Source organism: Heliconius melpomene, chromosome 14 (assembly GCF_056956725.1).
Source record: "Heliconius melpomene rosina isolate 202511_hmr_F chromosome 14, ASM5695672v1, whole genome shotgun sequence".
NCBI classification, from domain to species: domain Eukaryota; kingdom Metazoa; phylum Arthropoda; class Insecta; order Lepidoptera; family Nymphalidae; genus Heliconius; species Heliconius melpomene.
The window spans coordinates 2181449-2199216 of record NC_140402.1 but is presented as its reverse complement, the minus strand read 5'-3'; the positions used below and the strand labels follow the sequence as shown (position 1 = coordinate 2199216).

General features: G+C 31.3%; 1 protein-coding gene across 6 annotated transcripts in view; it reads right to left on the bottom strand.

Moving 5' to 3' along the window:
* Hil (peptidase hillarin) overlaps window positions 1-16973 on the bottom strand; it is a 48272-nt gene extending 31299 nt beyond the window's left edge. Inside the window, exons 1-3 of one of the 6 annotated variants that reach the window (XM_085197584.1) lie at window positions 16832-16973; window positions 8385-8658; window positions 6112-6301 (exon numbers count right to left, since the gene is read on the bottom strand). In XM_085197584.1, coding sequence (XP_085053710.1) covers window positions 6112-6301; window positions 8385-8534 — 340 coding nt within the window. In that variant the 5' untranslated portion in view covers window positions 8535-8658; window positions 16832-16973. Of the gene's footprint in view, window positions 1-6111; window positions 6302-8384; window positions 8724-16831 lie in introns of those variants that run through there. The other 5 variants (XM_085197588.1, XM_085197585.1, XM_085197590.1 and 2 more) reach the window with 5 other exon arrangements.
* Window positions 16974-17768: the final 795 nt, after the last annotated feature.

Here is a 17768-nt window from a genome sequence, read left to right as displayed (position 1 = left end):
ATAAAGTGTTAAAATAAATAAATAAATAAGAAAATATATGAAAAATAAATAAAAGTAAACCTTCACAAAGGTGATATAAGATGAGAAAAAAAGTTAATTCATTTATAATAGCGTACTGTGGACAGAAACAAGCTATTAGGACAGATTATAAAATAAAAAAAACAACCATTTTCGTTTTTTTTAATCCCATATGGTACTTTGATTGCTTAATTCAGTGATATTGCGTAAAAATGCTAGTTATTTCCGCTATATCCATTTATGGTGGTTTTATACCAGTCTATGGTGTTCTAAGAAGTTGGGTTTTTTGTTGACCAATCATTCGCTTCAGCTTAGCGATAAAAGCTGTCATTTGAATTTAATATGTAGGTTTACTTTTAATAATAATCAAATGTATGATATTTTTTAATACTTTTGAGGCCGTTGTAACAAGCGTCTGACTGTAAACATACTCTAGTGGGTTCGATTCCTTGCGATCATTTATATGGCGAAAATATAGCCATATAAAAGACCTCAACTACTCCGAATATCGAACCCGCGACCTCTACTTCAATAGGCGTCAACAAATATTTAACCTAATATAAATGCTGCTTTTCTAGCAGCTGTATTGCTCAATATATATAAGGTATATAAGGTAAAAACATCTTACAACATAGCCCATACATTTCTTCATATGGCTTTAAGTAAAACGATACAGTTACTAAAGAAGTGGCCAAACTTATATTTTTGACTAATTTGTAGGTTTTATATTTAAATTATAATTTTTTTTTTATTTCACGCTGTATTCCGCACATAGCCGGGTTGACAGAGGGAACCTGGGAACCTAGTGTTAAGACAATTAATTAGAACACTTCCGTTTCCCATTTTTCTCTGATTCTTAGCCATTGTGTGTTGAGTGGCGGAATATTAATCAATAATATTATTATTTATCAAAATAAATAAATAATAAATATATTTATTGTTTTAAGTTAAGGTATCCTATGCCGAAATTTGTCTATGTAAAATAAGGTTTTATTTAATTATATTTTTTATAATTAAAACTATTATCTGTTGTTGACTACATGTACTAAGAAACGTAAAATTATTCAGGATTAAATCTGACAAATTAAAAAAAACGACTTTTTTGAATTCAATAAAAAAAATGATCTTTTTTCGGATATAACTCTTTTTTGCACTTCCTTTACCTACTGTAGCTTTAAAATTAGGTCTGTATATCTAGTACTTAGGTATTACCTACTAAACTTAGGAAGCGATTACGATAGTTGCGTGAGTGTTTCTATGAATCTTGTTTATGGTTCGATTCATGCAATCCGACTCGGCCATCATTAATATCGATTATAAATATTTTTTATAGGAAGTTATTTAAGAACATTTTATTCGAAACTCGAGGAAATTAAACGTTTAGTATTTTTATTTTCTCGCTCTGGTAACAAAGCCAAGCGCGGTGTTGAGTTCCGCCACTCAACACGAAATGCTACCTCTCTCTGCCTACAGCTACGTGAAGGATAGAATGTGAAGCTAAAAAATATAATATACAGAGTAAGCTAAGAATACCTTATTATAATACGTTTCGTCTATGGGATATATTGATATAATCTAAATGTGGTAAATACTTAATTTATTTTCTTTTCCTCGCTCTAGTAGACGAAACACGGCGTTGAGTTCCGCCATTGATCAGGCGAAGTCTCAAAAATACAATAGAATAGGGAAACAGAGTATCTTGTCACTAGATTCTCTCTGCTTTCCTTGTTATAGCTAATCCCGGTAATAATGACTTTGGAGAAAACCTCTTATCCTTGTCTATTCATAATGCACAAGACGAGAAACCTAACTAAATGTTTCATTCAAGGAATATAATTTTATGAAATGAAATTGAATATATTTATGTTAATTCGTTTGTGAAAATTTCCCATTCATATTTCCAAGCCCATGGGTCATAACTGCTAGCTTTAGGTCACTGGGCTGCCTCGCGGAATGCGGCTTTTGCAACAAGTTCTTCTATCCCTTTCTATCTCGCGACGCTTTTCTTATGTTTCATTATGAATTGATCCTTTTCGCTCTGGTTGACAAATTATATGACATCTCTTTCTAGAGATATTTCTCCAAATCATGGTGTAGCGTGGTGTTTAAGTATTAAGAGTTTTACTTGTCGAAGTTCATCGTTTCTTCGTTAAAGCCTTTTACTAATTTCTTGTAGAAATTTTTCTCAGAAGGGCGTGTGAGGTTTAATAATTTAAGAAGATTTGGCAATGAGATATTCGTATGATATATAATTTGCTAATATAAGGGATTTATTAAGTCTGCATTCTTCTGACTTCATGATTTGGCGGTAGTAAATCTGTTCTTATAAAAACTGGTAAAATTACAAATGGGATCCACCATCTTTGTGTAATTATCTCTTGATATTAAACATTATTATTTATATAAAACCATAGTGGGGTTGTGGAACAGTATCTGACTGTTAGCAGGAAAGGCAGAGAGTTGATACTCACTTTTTTTTCTACAAAATTCTAATCATGGCGTGTTAAGAACAAAATTGTTCGAGTTCAAAAGTTTGTGTTACCAGAACGGGGAAGTAACATTAATTCATTTCCTCTAATGGGGATCGAACCCACAATATGTCGCGTTCGTCAGGACGACTGGTCTCTATTTATAATTATAATGTAAAGATATTAATACAAAAGAAAAAAATATAAAAATCTAATGTGATTTTATACATTTTATTGACGGAAAAGTGAACGATACAGTAAACTCGTTTACTTATACCGGCCACGTTACATAACACTGTATCATGTCAATTATGTTCATCAAATATGTCACTTTTTATATAGAATCTCGATATCGCAATCGCGAAGTAGCAACCAGTTATAATTTTCAGGTTTTTTATTCTTTTATTCTTCTTATATAGTAAGTTTTTTATGTTATATTTTTACTAATTTAACTTTTTTTCCATTCGACGTGACATCGGCGAAGTGATTAGTGTTGAATTGGCACGCTCGGAACGCCATAAATAAAGAACAACAACAACTAATTTAACTTAACAATGTCATGAATCCTAGATTATGCCATCATCATAATCATCATCAGCCTGTCGTCATCCACTGCTGCATAGGCCTTCGGCCAAGCTGACCAGCATATAATGCAGGTCTTGCACGGCTTCAGTCACAATCACAATGTCGTATGCAAATTTAAAGTATGAGAGGAATTTGCTATTTATGTTTATATTTTGTCTAAACATATTTTCCAATGCATTAGTGTACTATATGGGGGGGAATTAACATCCTCTTGTCTGGCTCCTTCATGTAGACGGATTATGAAATGTTTCTCTTAAGTTTAAGATAGTGTTAAGACACTCAGTTTCTCACATTCCACTTAATTGTAAATATGATAATAATATATTACAATTCAAAAGAAATGTTTATTTTTATTTTTCCGAAACTTTTAAATTTGATGTTTATTACATATTATTCTTAGATCTTTGATTCGTTTTATCAACTAGCTATTTATAGAGTGCAAGCCTTCAAACCACGGCCTTAAGACGTATCGGCCACTCACAATGCATGACCTCAGCTTTAAACTAATCTGTATTTGTATATCAGATTAAATAATATACAGCATACAAACTATGATTCATTCAAATTCACTTCATAATAATCTATATCGGGGGGCATATTGGGGCCCCTTAAACCTACACTTGGGTAAGTCCCAGGCCCTCTCCAAACTCCTCTCTCAACGTGGGCCCGGCACCCGCAAGGTGACTCCATGGATTGTTAAGAAGTTTCTTCTCATATAATGAAATCGTAACTGATGGGTGTCTGTCTGTACATGGAAGATATTTGGGAAAATTTATTATTGGGGGTAATAGAACATAAAACAATATTTTTTATAATTTTTGTTTGTTTGTCCGTGCCTTTGTTTGTGCTAATCTCAGAAACGGCTTAATTGAGTTAAACGTATTGAGTCATGTTTTTCATGTTTTCACTCTTGTATTTTGACTAACCTTTCTTAACATTTAGTTTTTGTTTTATTTCAATCGGGTGATAAATAAAAAAAGTTTAGCCAATATAAAAAATTGCATGTGATAATATTGCTACAAAATAGGTGGAAAGTAATACTAATAATAAAATTAATATTTGTGTCTTTGAAATAGCGGTTTGAAATGAAATTATTGAAATTTCTGTGGCCGCCTGACTGTAATCACGTTGTAGATTCGATTCTCAGTTGAGGATTTAAATACCACATTTCAAAATTTCTACAAGTAAACTTGAACGCGTACAATTATGTATGTGCACTTATAGGACAAGGTAGTTGCGATTCTCCTCGCTTGGGAAACTCCCCTGAGTCAATATGCAAAGCAGGTGTTGCCAATACATAGCCTGCATATTAAACAATATTTCCTTAATTATGTAAGTTAACTGTGGGTGTTGCCAGATTTTGTGTAGGGGAAAACTAGGATTTTTATCTCTGGAATTATTTAAATTAATATCTGGAATTATTTAAATACATTAGTAATTTATTAAAAAAATAAAGAATTTAAAAAAGGTTTCTTAAAAAGCGGAATAATTCATTAAAAGCAGGACTATTTTTCGCATGTAAATTTTGAAATAAAATATAGACATCTGGCAACACTGGGAAGTACTATCCTTTAATCGCCCAATCTTTTTATTAAGTTATTTTAGTATATACTTAAGATTTTGTTAAAAATGTGGCATAGGGCAATTCTTTAGTTTTCTTAGCATTTTTTCAATACATTGTCGGCTACCTACATACCATAAAAATTATTAACTTGACTACTTATGGCTCTTTTGTTTCATTTGTGAGGACGTACACTTTTATTTTAAAGTAGGTCAACTACAACAGCAACATAACCTATGTTCAACAACTATGGATTAGGCTTATTTATTAACATCAGACGATAATTTCAATTTAACAATTTTATTTAATAGGATTTGTTAATTAAAATTATCAATAGATATAAATAATAAATGTACCAACATGTATTAATTTAATATAAATAAAATAAATGTATGCTGTACATATATTGTTACAGCCAATGTAACTGTGAGGGATTAAACAGAGTAAGCATTATAAAATACCTCGGCGTAACAATAGACAATCGTTTAAATTGGAAACCACATATATCTAATATGACGCAAAAAATAAGAAGATTAATAATACTCTTCAAAAGTCTAAGACAAGTCCTAGATATAAAACAGATATTACAAATATATAAGTCCCTTTGTGAATGTATTCTGACTTACTGCATAATTTCATGGGGAGGAGCTGCCAAATCTGTTATTGTTACCTTAGAACGAGCACAGCGCACTGTACTTAAAGTGGCTATGGGCTTATCATTTCGTCACCCAACGGTCTTAGTCTACAATATGGCTGACACATTAAACGTTCGTCAATTATTTATAAGTAAATGTATTTTAAGATACCATTCCACTACTGCTACCAAAACCCCAACAGCACCCAAAAGATTATACAAATATGAATTCCCTAGAGTAAAATCCACTTTGGCCCGTCGTAGCTATGAATTCATAGCCCCAATATTATATAGTACGGCTGACAAAATTTTATCTATTAGAACATGCAATAAATACACCGCTAAGAGAAAAATTATAGACTGGTTAATGACACTAGATTACACAAACACTGAAGATTTGATGATGATACAAAAATAAAGCAACAAATATATATAATATAGTATTTGACACAACACATGCACACATACACACACGCACAAACACACACACACACACACACACACACTCATAACTCACACACGCACACACACACACGCACACATCTAGCAAACTAAAACACACCTTTATTTTATTAATTTCTTTTTTTTTATTTCATTATTTGGCTTGCGACAATAACACCTAAGTTTATGTTCAAAACAGGGAAGTCACTAGCTTCTAAAACACAGTTTATTCTTACTTAGGAGCTAGTAACCCATAAAATGTATAGTGAATGTTGTCAATAAAAATACTTTTTATTTTTTTATTTATTATTTATATTATTAAAATAAATTTGAGTTCTGTGCCTCAACACGCAACGCATTCAGGATTCGATTTGATTAAAAAAAATAAAAATATCATAACTCACATTCTGTTTCATGGCTGTTCCTAGCAAGGCCTCTTATCTGTTCGTTCACATAATTGTTGCTTTTCGGTACGTTTAGAGCGCTACGTATGCCCACTGAGGAGTTGTCCAGATGACCTGGACCGATTTTTGGGACGTGACTTGAGCAGTACACTTCTTTGTCTTCTGTCCAGTGTTGGTTGTTGTAGTAGGTCTGGAATTAAAGGATTTCTTTGATTATTTCGATTAAAATGAATAAAAAATATGAATAGAAAAGATTTTTTCAAAGCATACAGAAAGAAGTTAATGTTAAAATATCCTTTTTTTTTCCTTTTCCGCTCAATTTTAAAGACATTGTGTTGGGAGGAGTGATGGAATGTTGACTTGTTATCAGAGCGCCGAAATAAAAATAAAATTAATTCTCCAGAGTGGGAATCGAACCCATAACCGTTGCGTTTACAATCAAACAGGCCTTTGTTTATTAAATTTAAAATCCAAGTAGACTACTTTCCTTTATTTATAACGACTTATTTAACACGGTAAAACCAGAGTATATATTATAAAAGTTATTTCAACATACGAGTATAAAACAATTAATTATAATATTACCAATAAAAATAACAACCTTAACAAATTGTCAGTACAATTAATAAATACATAATATCCATATATTGAAAGTTGGTAATTTAATTTTATGGTATTTTGACGCCTTTGAACAGTCATTCTGTCGATTCGTTCAATTTTTATGGCGTTTACTGTATTTCATTCAACAGAGTATAATGGTGGGTAGCTGATAAACTCTGTTTCTCTGTGACATTTATGTTTCCGGTGCACTTTTTTTTTAATTAGTCTTTTGTTTACATTTAGTGTTATGTTTTGGCGAAAATACCGTAAGAGTGTAGTGTTAGTGGATTCAATTAAATATAATTGAGATTTAAATTTATAAAAGTACAATATTTTTTTTTTTTTTTAAAAAGTGTTTCTGATTAACGCATTTGTAGGCGCAATGGATAGTCTGACTGTAAACGTTATGGGTTTTGGGTTCGATCTCTATTAAGGAGAATGATCATTATGCTCTAGTTGGGTTAGGGGTTCTGCCATTCAACAAGCAATGTAATGGGGGGTTGGTGGGGAAAGAAGTATATTAACACTAGATTCCCTTTCGCTTCCCAGCAATAAGAATAAAAGCGTGCAACTGCTTTCTGATTAACCATATGAAATAAATACAGAATACGTAAAAAAAGGAGAGAAATAATATATATTTATATATTGACAATGATGTTTATATTGTAAGGTATATTTAGCGATATTAAAACCATATTTTTATGTAATAGTGGCAAATCAAAGAAATAAATCTACATTCTTCAAATACCACATATTAAAATCGAACCCACAATCACCTTTTCTACACAAATAAACAACAAATAAATAATAAATACTTAATTTTTTTAAGATATAAAATAAAACATTAATTTCCTTCTCTTAATTAGTAACCAATATACACGGCCTCTAAAACAATACGCTACATACGAATATAACAGTAATTATACAATGCGAGCGGTGAGTAACTTAACAGGTTAATACCACAGACTCGGATCTCCACACGTTTTGATATTAATCGGATAAAATTTCACAGTTAAAAATTTCAGCTTGAAGCAAAACGCGGCGTTTAGTTGCGCCAGTCAACACGCAATGCCGCTTAAATTAGGCGGAGTTATTTTAACATTAGGTTACCTCTGCTTAACCTGCTACACGCGGGATACAGCGTGAAAATAAAAAAAAAACTCAATTACGGCCTCGTAACTAACAAATACCTACACAAACATTGGGATAATAAATTTAATATATTTTTTTTAACTTCAGGCTTCATTCCTAGCAGGGTAAGCGAGGCAGGTTGCATTGCCTGCATTCTCTCCAATTATTTATTTTCCATGAGTGAGAATCGAACCCATAACCTGTACGTTTACAGTCCAGGCTTCAAAATTATACTTAGTTTTATATTTATAATATTAATCTTAAATAATTTCAAGCATTATGGCCATCTCAAGATGACGCATGCCTACTACGATCTGTAACACTCTCATATGCTACAATACAGACATTACTCACTTTTGTTTACCTTGGATTAATCATTACATTCGATGTGGTGCGCGAATTTAGTGTTTTGACACTTCGAAATATCGGTTTTCTTAAAAACATACTTAGAACATTTTTTTAAAAATATTAGTTAATTTAAAAGGTAAAATAAAAAAAATTTGGGGGGTGTAAATAATAAATAATATAATATAATAACATACCTTCAATGTAAGTTTGGTTCCACACACAGCGCACTTGAAACATCCACTATGGAAAAACGTGAAGTCTTTCAGAGGACCAACTCTGTCCACCTGGTAAACGATCTCGTTGCATCTGAAGCAGGTGCTCTCGTAGAAGTTAGGCCGATACATGGCTTTGGTTCAGCAGCTGTTACGTCATAATTATACAAAACACTTCACTTCACAGCACTCTGTCACTTTGACGTTGACACTTGACACCTGTCACTGTCACTTGTGCATTTTGAGTTTTTTTTTTCTGTAAATGCATATAAGTAATAGATATTATATTTATTTGGCGTGTTCTATTTGATTGGTTTAAATTTGTTTATTGAGTTAAAACGCTGTAGTTCGTGATTTCGTTTCTCTTATAGGTCAGATATTTGTGAATTAATTAAATAAGTCTAATTTATATAGATTATGTTTAATATGACAATTTGTATTTATTTATATTTTCATTTCTTGACTTTGGCACAAAGGCAAAAGTCCGGCGTTGAGTTACGCCATTCAACACGTAATGCCTCGAAAACTTTGGGGGAAAATGGGGAATGAGGTCTTAACACTAGGTTATCTCTGCCTATCCCGCTGTGTGCGGGATACAGCGTGAAGCTGATATAAATTATATGATTTGTGGTCCAGTAATAAAGCCCCGTTTAAACGCAATAACTATTTATGTTCTACTACAGTGATTGCCTACTTAATTTTAATTAAAAAATTAAATTAAATCTAATTAAGTGGGTATAATAACAAAGTATTCAAATAGCAGATATTATGATTAGAATATTTAGGTTTTTACATATTAAATATTTTTTCTTATGAGATTTTGTTTTTTTTACGTTATTTCGCGTATATAGTAGGAAAGAAACGATCTAGTGTCAAGATACTCCGTTCGCTCCCAGCTAGCTCTAACGACTCACTTTATCAAAAAAAATATAGTAATTAAAGAAAAAGTCGTTTTGAAGCAACTTTTTAGTTTCACGTAACTCTATATATATTATTTATTCCTGTAAATAAATATACTTAGATAGACTTGTTGTTATGTAGATCTCTTTTGTTGTACCTATATACATATAGATTCTAAATGGGACATCCAAATATATAATAATTTCTGATTATTTAATAATTATATTTAAAAAAAACATAAAGGGCCGCTTAAAAACATACCTTTGTAATATAAATCCTTCACTTTTTTCTTTATTATTAATCATAAAGAACTGATTCTTTGTAGTACGTGTACCATGTTAGAAAATTACTAAAAGTAACGTTAAAACTTGGGGTTGACCATTTATTGATTTACTAGCCCCTTACACGTTTTGCTTTTACAGACTGCCATTGTTAAGTTTACTTGTGTGAAAATAGTCACGAATTACTCGTTTGAGTCATTGGTCTTATAATAGTTAATATTTATTAAGGTTCCTTTTGGTAATGATTTTCTGTGATATTAATATTATAATCATGATTTAGATTTTATAAAAAAAAATAAGTGGAAACATTTATTTTGAAAATATTTTTTAAGACGAAGAAGAATTAGAATAAAACTGTACCTTTTTTAAAGATTAAAATAAACTGAAATAAAAGTCTTTTATAGCTTTTAAGAACGCACAACTATAGTTTAAACTGTTCTAGGGATATCTCATAAAATATCTACTTCACCCTATTTTTTACCTTCAAGCTGTATTCCACATATAGCAGAGTAGGCAGAAGGAGTCTATTGTTGAGACACTCTGCTCCCCACTTTCCACCGAATTCTGGAATTCCAATGGGATCAAAACTACAACCTGTCGCGTTTACTACATAAGATTCCTAACACATTCCTACCTATTTCAATTAAAGAAAACACACAACCCCCATTTTCCATAATTAACCAGATCGTTCGAGCGTATCGAATTCGATTTCTCATACAACGGACCACTTGTATGCGTTATAAGCGCACTGTTTATTAGTAAATGAACGTTGCATACCGTTGCACCGGCCTGGATACGCATCTCTATTAGGAGCTGAAGCGGAAACTAATACTGATGTATCATTATTGCTGGTGTTATTGAGGATAGAGGTTCGGTGGAAGGTGCTAGGTTCGATTCTTAATTGGGGTAATGAGGTATTTAATGCTTTAGTTGCGTTCGCTCTGGTGTTGGGGAGAACGCGTTGAGTTTCTCTACGAAACAAGTAATGCTTCGAAAATTTGATGGAAAGTGGGGAACGGAGTGTCTAGGTTTAGGCCCAATATAATGCAATATTGTATTTGTGATTGTTAATTATATATTTTTTTCAGCTTCACGCTGTATCCCGCATGTAGCAGGGTAGGCAGAGCATCGAACCCACAACCCGTCGTGTCTATCACGCTTATGCACTTACGCCACGGCTGGCCTCATTATTATAACGCACTGTTAAATTAATAATTATTAGTTGTTTTAATGTTAACGTTTGAAGTAGGTGTCTGTCTAATACCGTTTACGCGGTAGTTGTAAATTCTAATTATAATATGAATAGATTTTGATATTATAACAACATAGAATTATCTAATTTTTTAAATTAAATTGAAACTTTATCTAAACTAATTTTCTGATAATTTTTTTCTTTTTGTATTGAATTAAATATTTTTCTTTCACTAATTTCTTTTCTACATCTCTCTCCACTCAATTTTTGACACATTACATGTTGAGTGCCAGTACTAAGCGCCGCATTCTCATTTCGATTATTTACCTTAATATAATTAATTAATTACGTATATTTTAATTGTTATTTAAATTAGCTATTTAAGCAAATTAAAGTTTTAAACTTGGTCCAAACATTACTTAACAAAGAACTGGAACCTGCCGACAACTAATGATAGACTCTACAAAGCTCTAGTCTATACTCTATTCTGTTCCTTATTACAATCTACTATAATATGTTTTTATAAGTGGTAAAGTTGAACGACTTGTGAATTAGATTTAGTATTAATATTTATAAAAATAAATCAAAATCAGCTTCACGCTGTATCCCGCACACAGCGGGGTAGGCAGAGGGAACCTAGTGTTAACACACTCCGGTCCCCACTTTCTGCCGAATTCTGGAGGCTCCGTGTTGAGTGGCAGAACTCAACGCTACGCTTTGCCTCGACACCAGAGCGAAGAAATGAAAATATAAACGTAAATAAATAATTAATTATTAATATTTATTATATACGTAATGTATATATTTAGAAGATATAATATTATATATAATTATTTTTTAGTTTCATTCTGTGGCATAGAGAACTTGGGAACGTAGTGTTAAGACATTTCCATTGAGCATTGAGTGGGAGAACTCAAAGTCGCACTTTGCCTCGTTTCCAGAGCGGAAAAAATGAAAATATTAAATTTTTCCTTGAAAGGGAATCGAACCTTCAACCTGCGCCACGACTGGCCTCTGTCACTTTCATAATATTTTTTTAAAATTAATTTGAAACTATAAAATAAAACTTAGCAGAGAAAATTAAACAGCGGAATGATCATTGCCTATATAATAAAATAACAGCTATAAATCTCAAATACAATTTGTATAATAAAATACCAGAAAGTTGTGTATTAAATATATAATTTATTACTATAACAAAGCCTTAAGAAAAACACTTTAAATTTTATTAATAATTAATTATAGATAACATATAAGTCTGTGATGTGAATGGAATATAAAATTGTGATCACTTAGAAGAAAAACTTTTACTTTATTTAGGGCATTTAATATTGAAAAGTTTTTAATTAATAATTTTAGCTCTATAGCAAGAAGGATAACATCTAACTTTTCGATGGTCGTGGATTCGATTCCCACAGGCGATTAGTGTTATATGGCGTCCAAAATTGAACGAATAATTGCAATGAGTGATAATGGAGAATGAATTGTCCTAACTCTACGTTCTCTTTGCCTTCTCTGATATATACGGGAAAATATGTTTTAATATATAAATTAATAATAAACCAGTGACATCACTCGTCATCTATTCATGTTTAGAAAATGTCGGTCGGTTTACTATTAACAGTTATATTATACATATTAAAGTATATGTAAATGTATGTTTGTGCTCGTATGGAAATTCAAAATTGGGAAAGCCCATAACGAAATGCAAATGCATTTGAAACATATTAAATATGAAGTTATTCAAATATATATTTTTTATTTTTTTGAGGTTTACCTTTACTATGTATGCCCCTTATATTAGGATAGGCAGAGGCAAACTAGTGTAGACATTCCGTTCGCCATTTTCCTCGGAATTGGAGGTATTGCAATTTGAGTGGCGCAACTCAACGCCGCGGTTTGCCTAGTTACCAAAGCAAAGAAATGAAAATATTAATAAATAATAATCCATTTCCCCGAGTTGGAATCGAACCCACAACCATCGCGCTTAGTGATACGTCTGTGCCACTGCTGATACGAACGCCTCAAAAATAAATTATTTTATTATTTTAATTATTTATGTCGGTTAATTATATGTATATTCTAAGAGCTAAGAGTATTTGGCGGCTCTTCCAAGCTTGGCCTTATATTTTATACAAGTGCGTCCAAGCCAGGAGAAAAGCGAATAATAAATTATTTGTGCCTTAAATACTCATTTTCTTTTATATCTTCTTTCTTTGTTAAATAGTACTTGCTTTTTAAAGTACAATTACTACTGAAAAAAAAACTTTCTTTCCAAATAGTCATTATTACATAATTAATACTTCGCCATGATAAATACATAAGTTAAATGCACTTTAATACCCGACGTTAAAAGAGGGCTGTTATAAGTTTGACGTGTCTGTGTGTCTATCTATGGCACTGTAGCTCGTGAATTAATGAAGCGACTTGAGTGTGTTTTTGTTTATCGAAAACCTTGTTCATCGCGGTGGTTTTTAAAGAATCGTTTTAGTAGTTTAAGATATACAAACACTTGCCCAAATGTTTATATAGTATGGTTGGCAAAGGGAACCTATTGGTGAAGCACCCTACCCTACCCCACCCTATTTAACTTAAAAATGTTATATGAATATTCACTTAAGTACTCACTCAAATCGAGTGTATAATAAAGCAATAAAATATAATAAACGCCTGCGCAACAGTTTAGCTTATACAGAAATTTCATTTTGATTCCAAGATATTATTATGTAACTATTTTACAATCGTTTCACGTCGTATTCAATTACAAACATATCAACATTTAAATCCTAAGCTTAGATAAATGTAATGCAGTGTCTCAATATAAAAGCGACGATTGCGGGTTCGATTCCTACTCAGGAGAAAATAATTCCTTATTTTCATTTCCTCACTCTGGTAACAATTTAAATTGGGACCTTAAGTTCCACGTCTTTAAACGCAATATCCCCAGATCTTGGGCACCAAGTTGTACAAGGTTCCCATAGCGTACCTTACTACATATATCAAAAAATGTAAAATGAAGCTAAAAGAAATATACATATAAATTATAGAGTTAATATATTATTATTTATTTAGTATTAATATTAATAAAAAGTTATTTTATAATATTACACTACCAATACCAATAAATCATTGTAAATGACAATACAAAGTTGAAATAAAACCTTAATATATTCAATATAAATATGTATGTAGGTGTATATTTTGGCCAGTATTGGTCAATGGTAGAAAACACGTGGGCTTTGTGTAGGCGAACTTTAGAACCACTTTTACTATATTACTCAATTGATAAACAGGTGGTATTTTTTATTATAATACTTTATTAAAGTGTTATTTTACACTTGTAGAAATATATGTATATATGTTGAAATTTCTTTTTAATTCTTGCGTTGTTTGTGATTCGTCTTTGGTATGCTTATATTGTTTTTCGTAGGTAGAGGGAAATTAGTGGTAGAAAAATCTCGGTTCCCCATCTTTCGTCTAGTTTTTGATTGCGTGTTAAGTGCAAAACTTAGCGCCGCAGTATGTCTCGTTGCCACAGCGAACAAATGAAAAAATGTTCTTCAAACTGGAATCTAACCCTCTACTGCCAGACGCTATGTCAGAACCACGAAATGTGATAAAGATTCAAATTAGACCGATAGGACTTGCCATTGCCTAAATGCAGCGAGGTTTAAAATAAGGCAAATCCTAGCCAGCTCGTTCGTCGTAAGCTTAGATTTAAGTTCCACAGGGGACGCCCTAGCCGCTGTCGACAATCTCTCACGCAGCCAAGTACAGAGTACCTTCTTTCCTCCCTAAAATACCGATAGGGACTAGCAACATCAACCTCAAGTTCCAAAAGAAAACTATCAAGGGGACATCGAAGTGAAACAAATTTCTTTAGTTCTAAGTAAAACTACAAGAAATTTAGAACGGGCAAGGTCAAAAATCTATTTTAATTGATAATTTTAGTAAACAATTTAAATATTATGTAAGGAATTAAGATATCAATTTTAAAATGTCTATGACATATATAAAAATATAGATTCATTCATTCATAGTTACTTAAATAGTATGTGTTCTCATTCAGTAGAGTTGCTAAATAATTTGCAAGTCGTTTGCCCACATTATGTACTCGTATTGAAGGTAAACCGGAGCGGTTTTAGACAGTTATTTAGTACAAATACTATATATTAAGTGAATGAAAGGTCTGTCAACGCGACGGTCGTGGATTCGATTGCCATTCGGGGGAATTAATTAGTAAGTAATAATATTTTTGTTTCTTGGCTCTGGTAACAATGCAAAGCGCGACTGGACACGTAATGTCTCGAAAATTCGGCGAGGTATTTTAACATAAGATTCCTTCTACTATAGCCTACCCTGCTATAAAATAAGCTGAAAAAATTCCCTATAAAGTATGTCTAAAATAAGGACCAATTTACAACAATTTTCGTATAATAAAATATTTAATAGATACAAAATATGAAATACACTATACTGCACACAAAAATTATTAAAGTACTTATTATTTTTTTTTAATAAATAGAATTAATCTATTAATAATATCATTGAGTTGTATAAGTCATAAAGATGGAAAAAAGCTTTTTTTATAGTAGTGTTACCTTATATAGCATTCGCACTTAGTCAAGAACTCGTTAATAATTATTACGTATAAAATACACACAATAGATTGCAATAACTGTATTTTAATTTCTAATAGCTTGTTTTTATTTTCATAATAAATAATATATTTATCTGCCAAGTATGAATAAATAGAAAGATTACTTGATATATGCATAGAACGTTGCCAGTGTAATCATAAAAATAATTGTAATTAAATATACATATTTGATTAAAACGTATAAAAACAAAAAAAAACTTAATACTTAGATTGATTTTTGATAAAGTTTTAAGAGATTCCCATTCAAGGAGGGTAAGTGGTAGGGGACAAACTTAACTTAACTTAACACTGGGTTCCTCCTGCATAACTATTTATGTGTGGGAAACAGCGTGAAGCTAAAGAAAAAAAAGAAATTTAAAAACGTTTCCCCAGTAATTGTTTTACATTTCTGTCCTACAATACTTTTTAATAAAAAAATATTATTTACTTACATTATTATTTTATAATAATAATAATGTAGTATTTAAATTATTCTTCATAGTACGTATGCAAAATACATATTTAGTATAATATATAGTCTAATAAACACTTTCGTTTATATTGTACGTAGCCATTTCTCATGGCTGTGTGAAAGCGTGACTGTTCTTGTTTTATTTCCCAACTTAGAACGTTTAAAGTTTAAAACATTTTGTATCTGATAGGGTACCTGGGAACCTAGAGCTAAGACACTTCGTCCCCATTAAGGCCGCCGAGTTCTGAAGGCTTTGCGTGTTGAGTGATGGAATCTCGTGAGCATTGTGAAAAAAAATGTAATATTTCATTTCTTTGAGTATCGTGTTTAAAGACGGGATTCAACGTGAAGCTGATTTGGATTTTTTTTATTTCTCTGCTCTGGTCTTAACTCTACCAATCACAATATCTGGAACTCGGGCAGAAAGCAGAGAATAAAGTGATCTTAGCACTGGATTGTGTCTGTTTTTCCTGTTGTATGCACGATACAAAGTAAATCTATACTATTTATATCAATTTTAAATATAAAATGGCTTATATCATGATGGTCGAGTTTAATATTATATAAATCTTAATATATTCTTGTTATTTAAACACGTATTTAAAATACTTTTATATGTAAATAACTTTAATAAACGTCTTGCTCTATTACAGAAGTGTGTGCTTACATGAAATACTTAAACAGGTTTTTGTGGCGATTTTGTACAAATGTTATTTTAATTCACAACCTCATGTCGAAGGTTATATTTAGTTATATTTAGTTTTTAATTGAAAAAATAGCAAAGAGACCATTTTACATGTATTTTTTAAGCAATACGGCACATTAATTAGATCTTTTTGACTTATTTTCATATAGTTTTGATATTTAAAAGCAAATATCACTCATTTTCTTATAAGAATCACGGAATACGAACTAGAAGCGTCTTTAACTTAACTGTTATTCAACTTACATCTACATAGCTATCTCCATAATATCACAACCTGCCAATCTAAATACACAGCACAATAGCACTAACGGAACCAAAAACTAAAAGTTAAAACGGTATTTCATTGACAACAGAGACGTACGTCTCCCGCGACGGTCGGACAGGAACTGCCCGCGATTGTTTACGGTCTGCATCGCGTCGGTGACATAGATGTGATGGTGTTTTAATGCCTTTAAGGATTTGTCTCTCTATTAAAAAAATCCAAATATAAATTTATTTTCATTCCTTTAAATTTACATGGACAGTATTTTTAAAATACTTATGTTATAGTTTATAAGTATTTAAAATGGAAATAAAATTATCCTGGAATTTTATCTATGTTAAAGTGTTATGTGATTGGTTCATTACTTATTTATTCAGTATAAATCAATAAGATGTCTTATTTTAATTTTGAACCTATCAAAAGATGCAGGCAAAATATGCTGGTAATATAGTTTTGTTTTGTTAAATTAAAATTGTATATTTTATAGTTTATGTATCATTTGCTGTCTGGCATCTGAATAAATAAATTATCATTTTATTTATAGCAGTGTTTCGTATTCGTATTTTATTAATTTTTTACTGTAATAAAAATAAAGTTGTGATTGACGGTGATTTTTGAATGTTGAGTGAAAGTGAATAATTTATTAAGAAACTGATGTTTACAAAGTCTTTCCTTATTAAGAATTTATACTTTTTAGGTGATGACATAAGACAATTGTGCGTTATAATTTCGAGTTTTAACGCTCGTCCCTAAAATTGAAAAACAAAAAAAAAACAATTTAGTACCTAAGATAAAACTAGTCTATGACAAACAAAAGGTAGCGAAGAAGCGGCCAGTACATCGGGCATTCCGAGCCAAATCGCCTTCTGGCGAAAGTAAACTCTACTTATAAAGAAATTTAAAACCTATTTGAT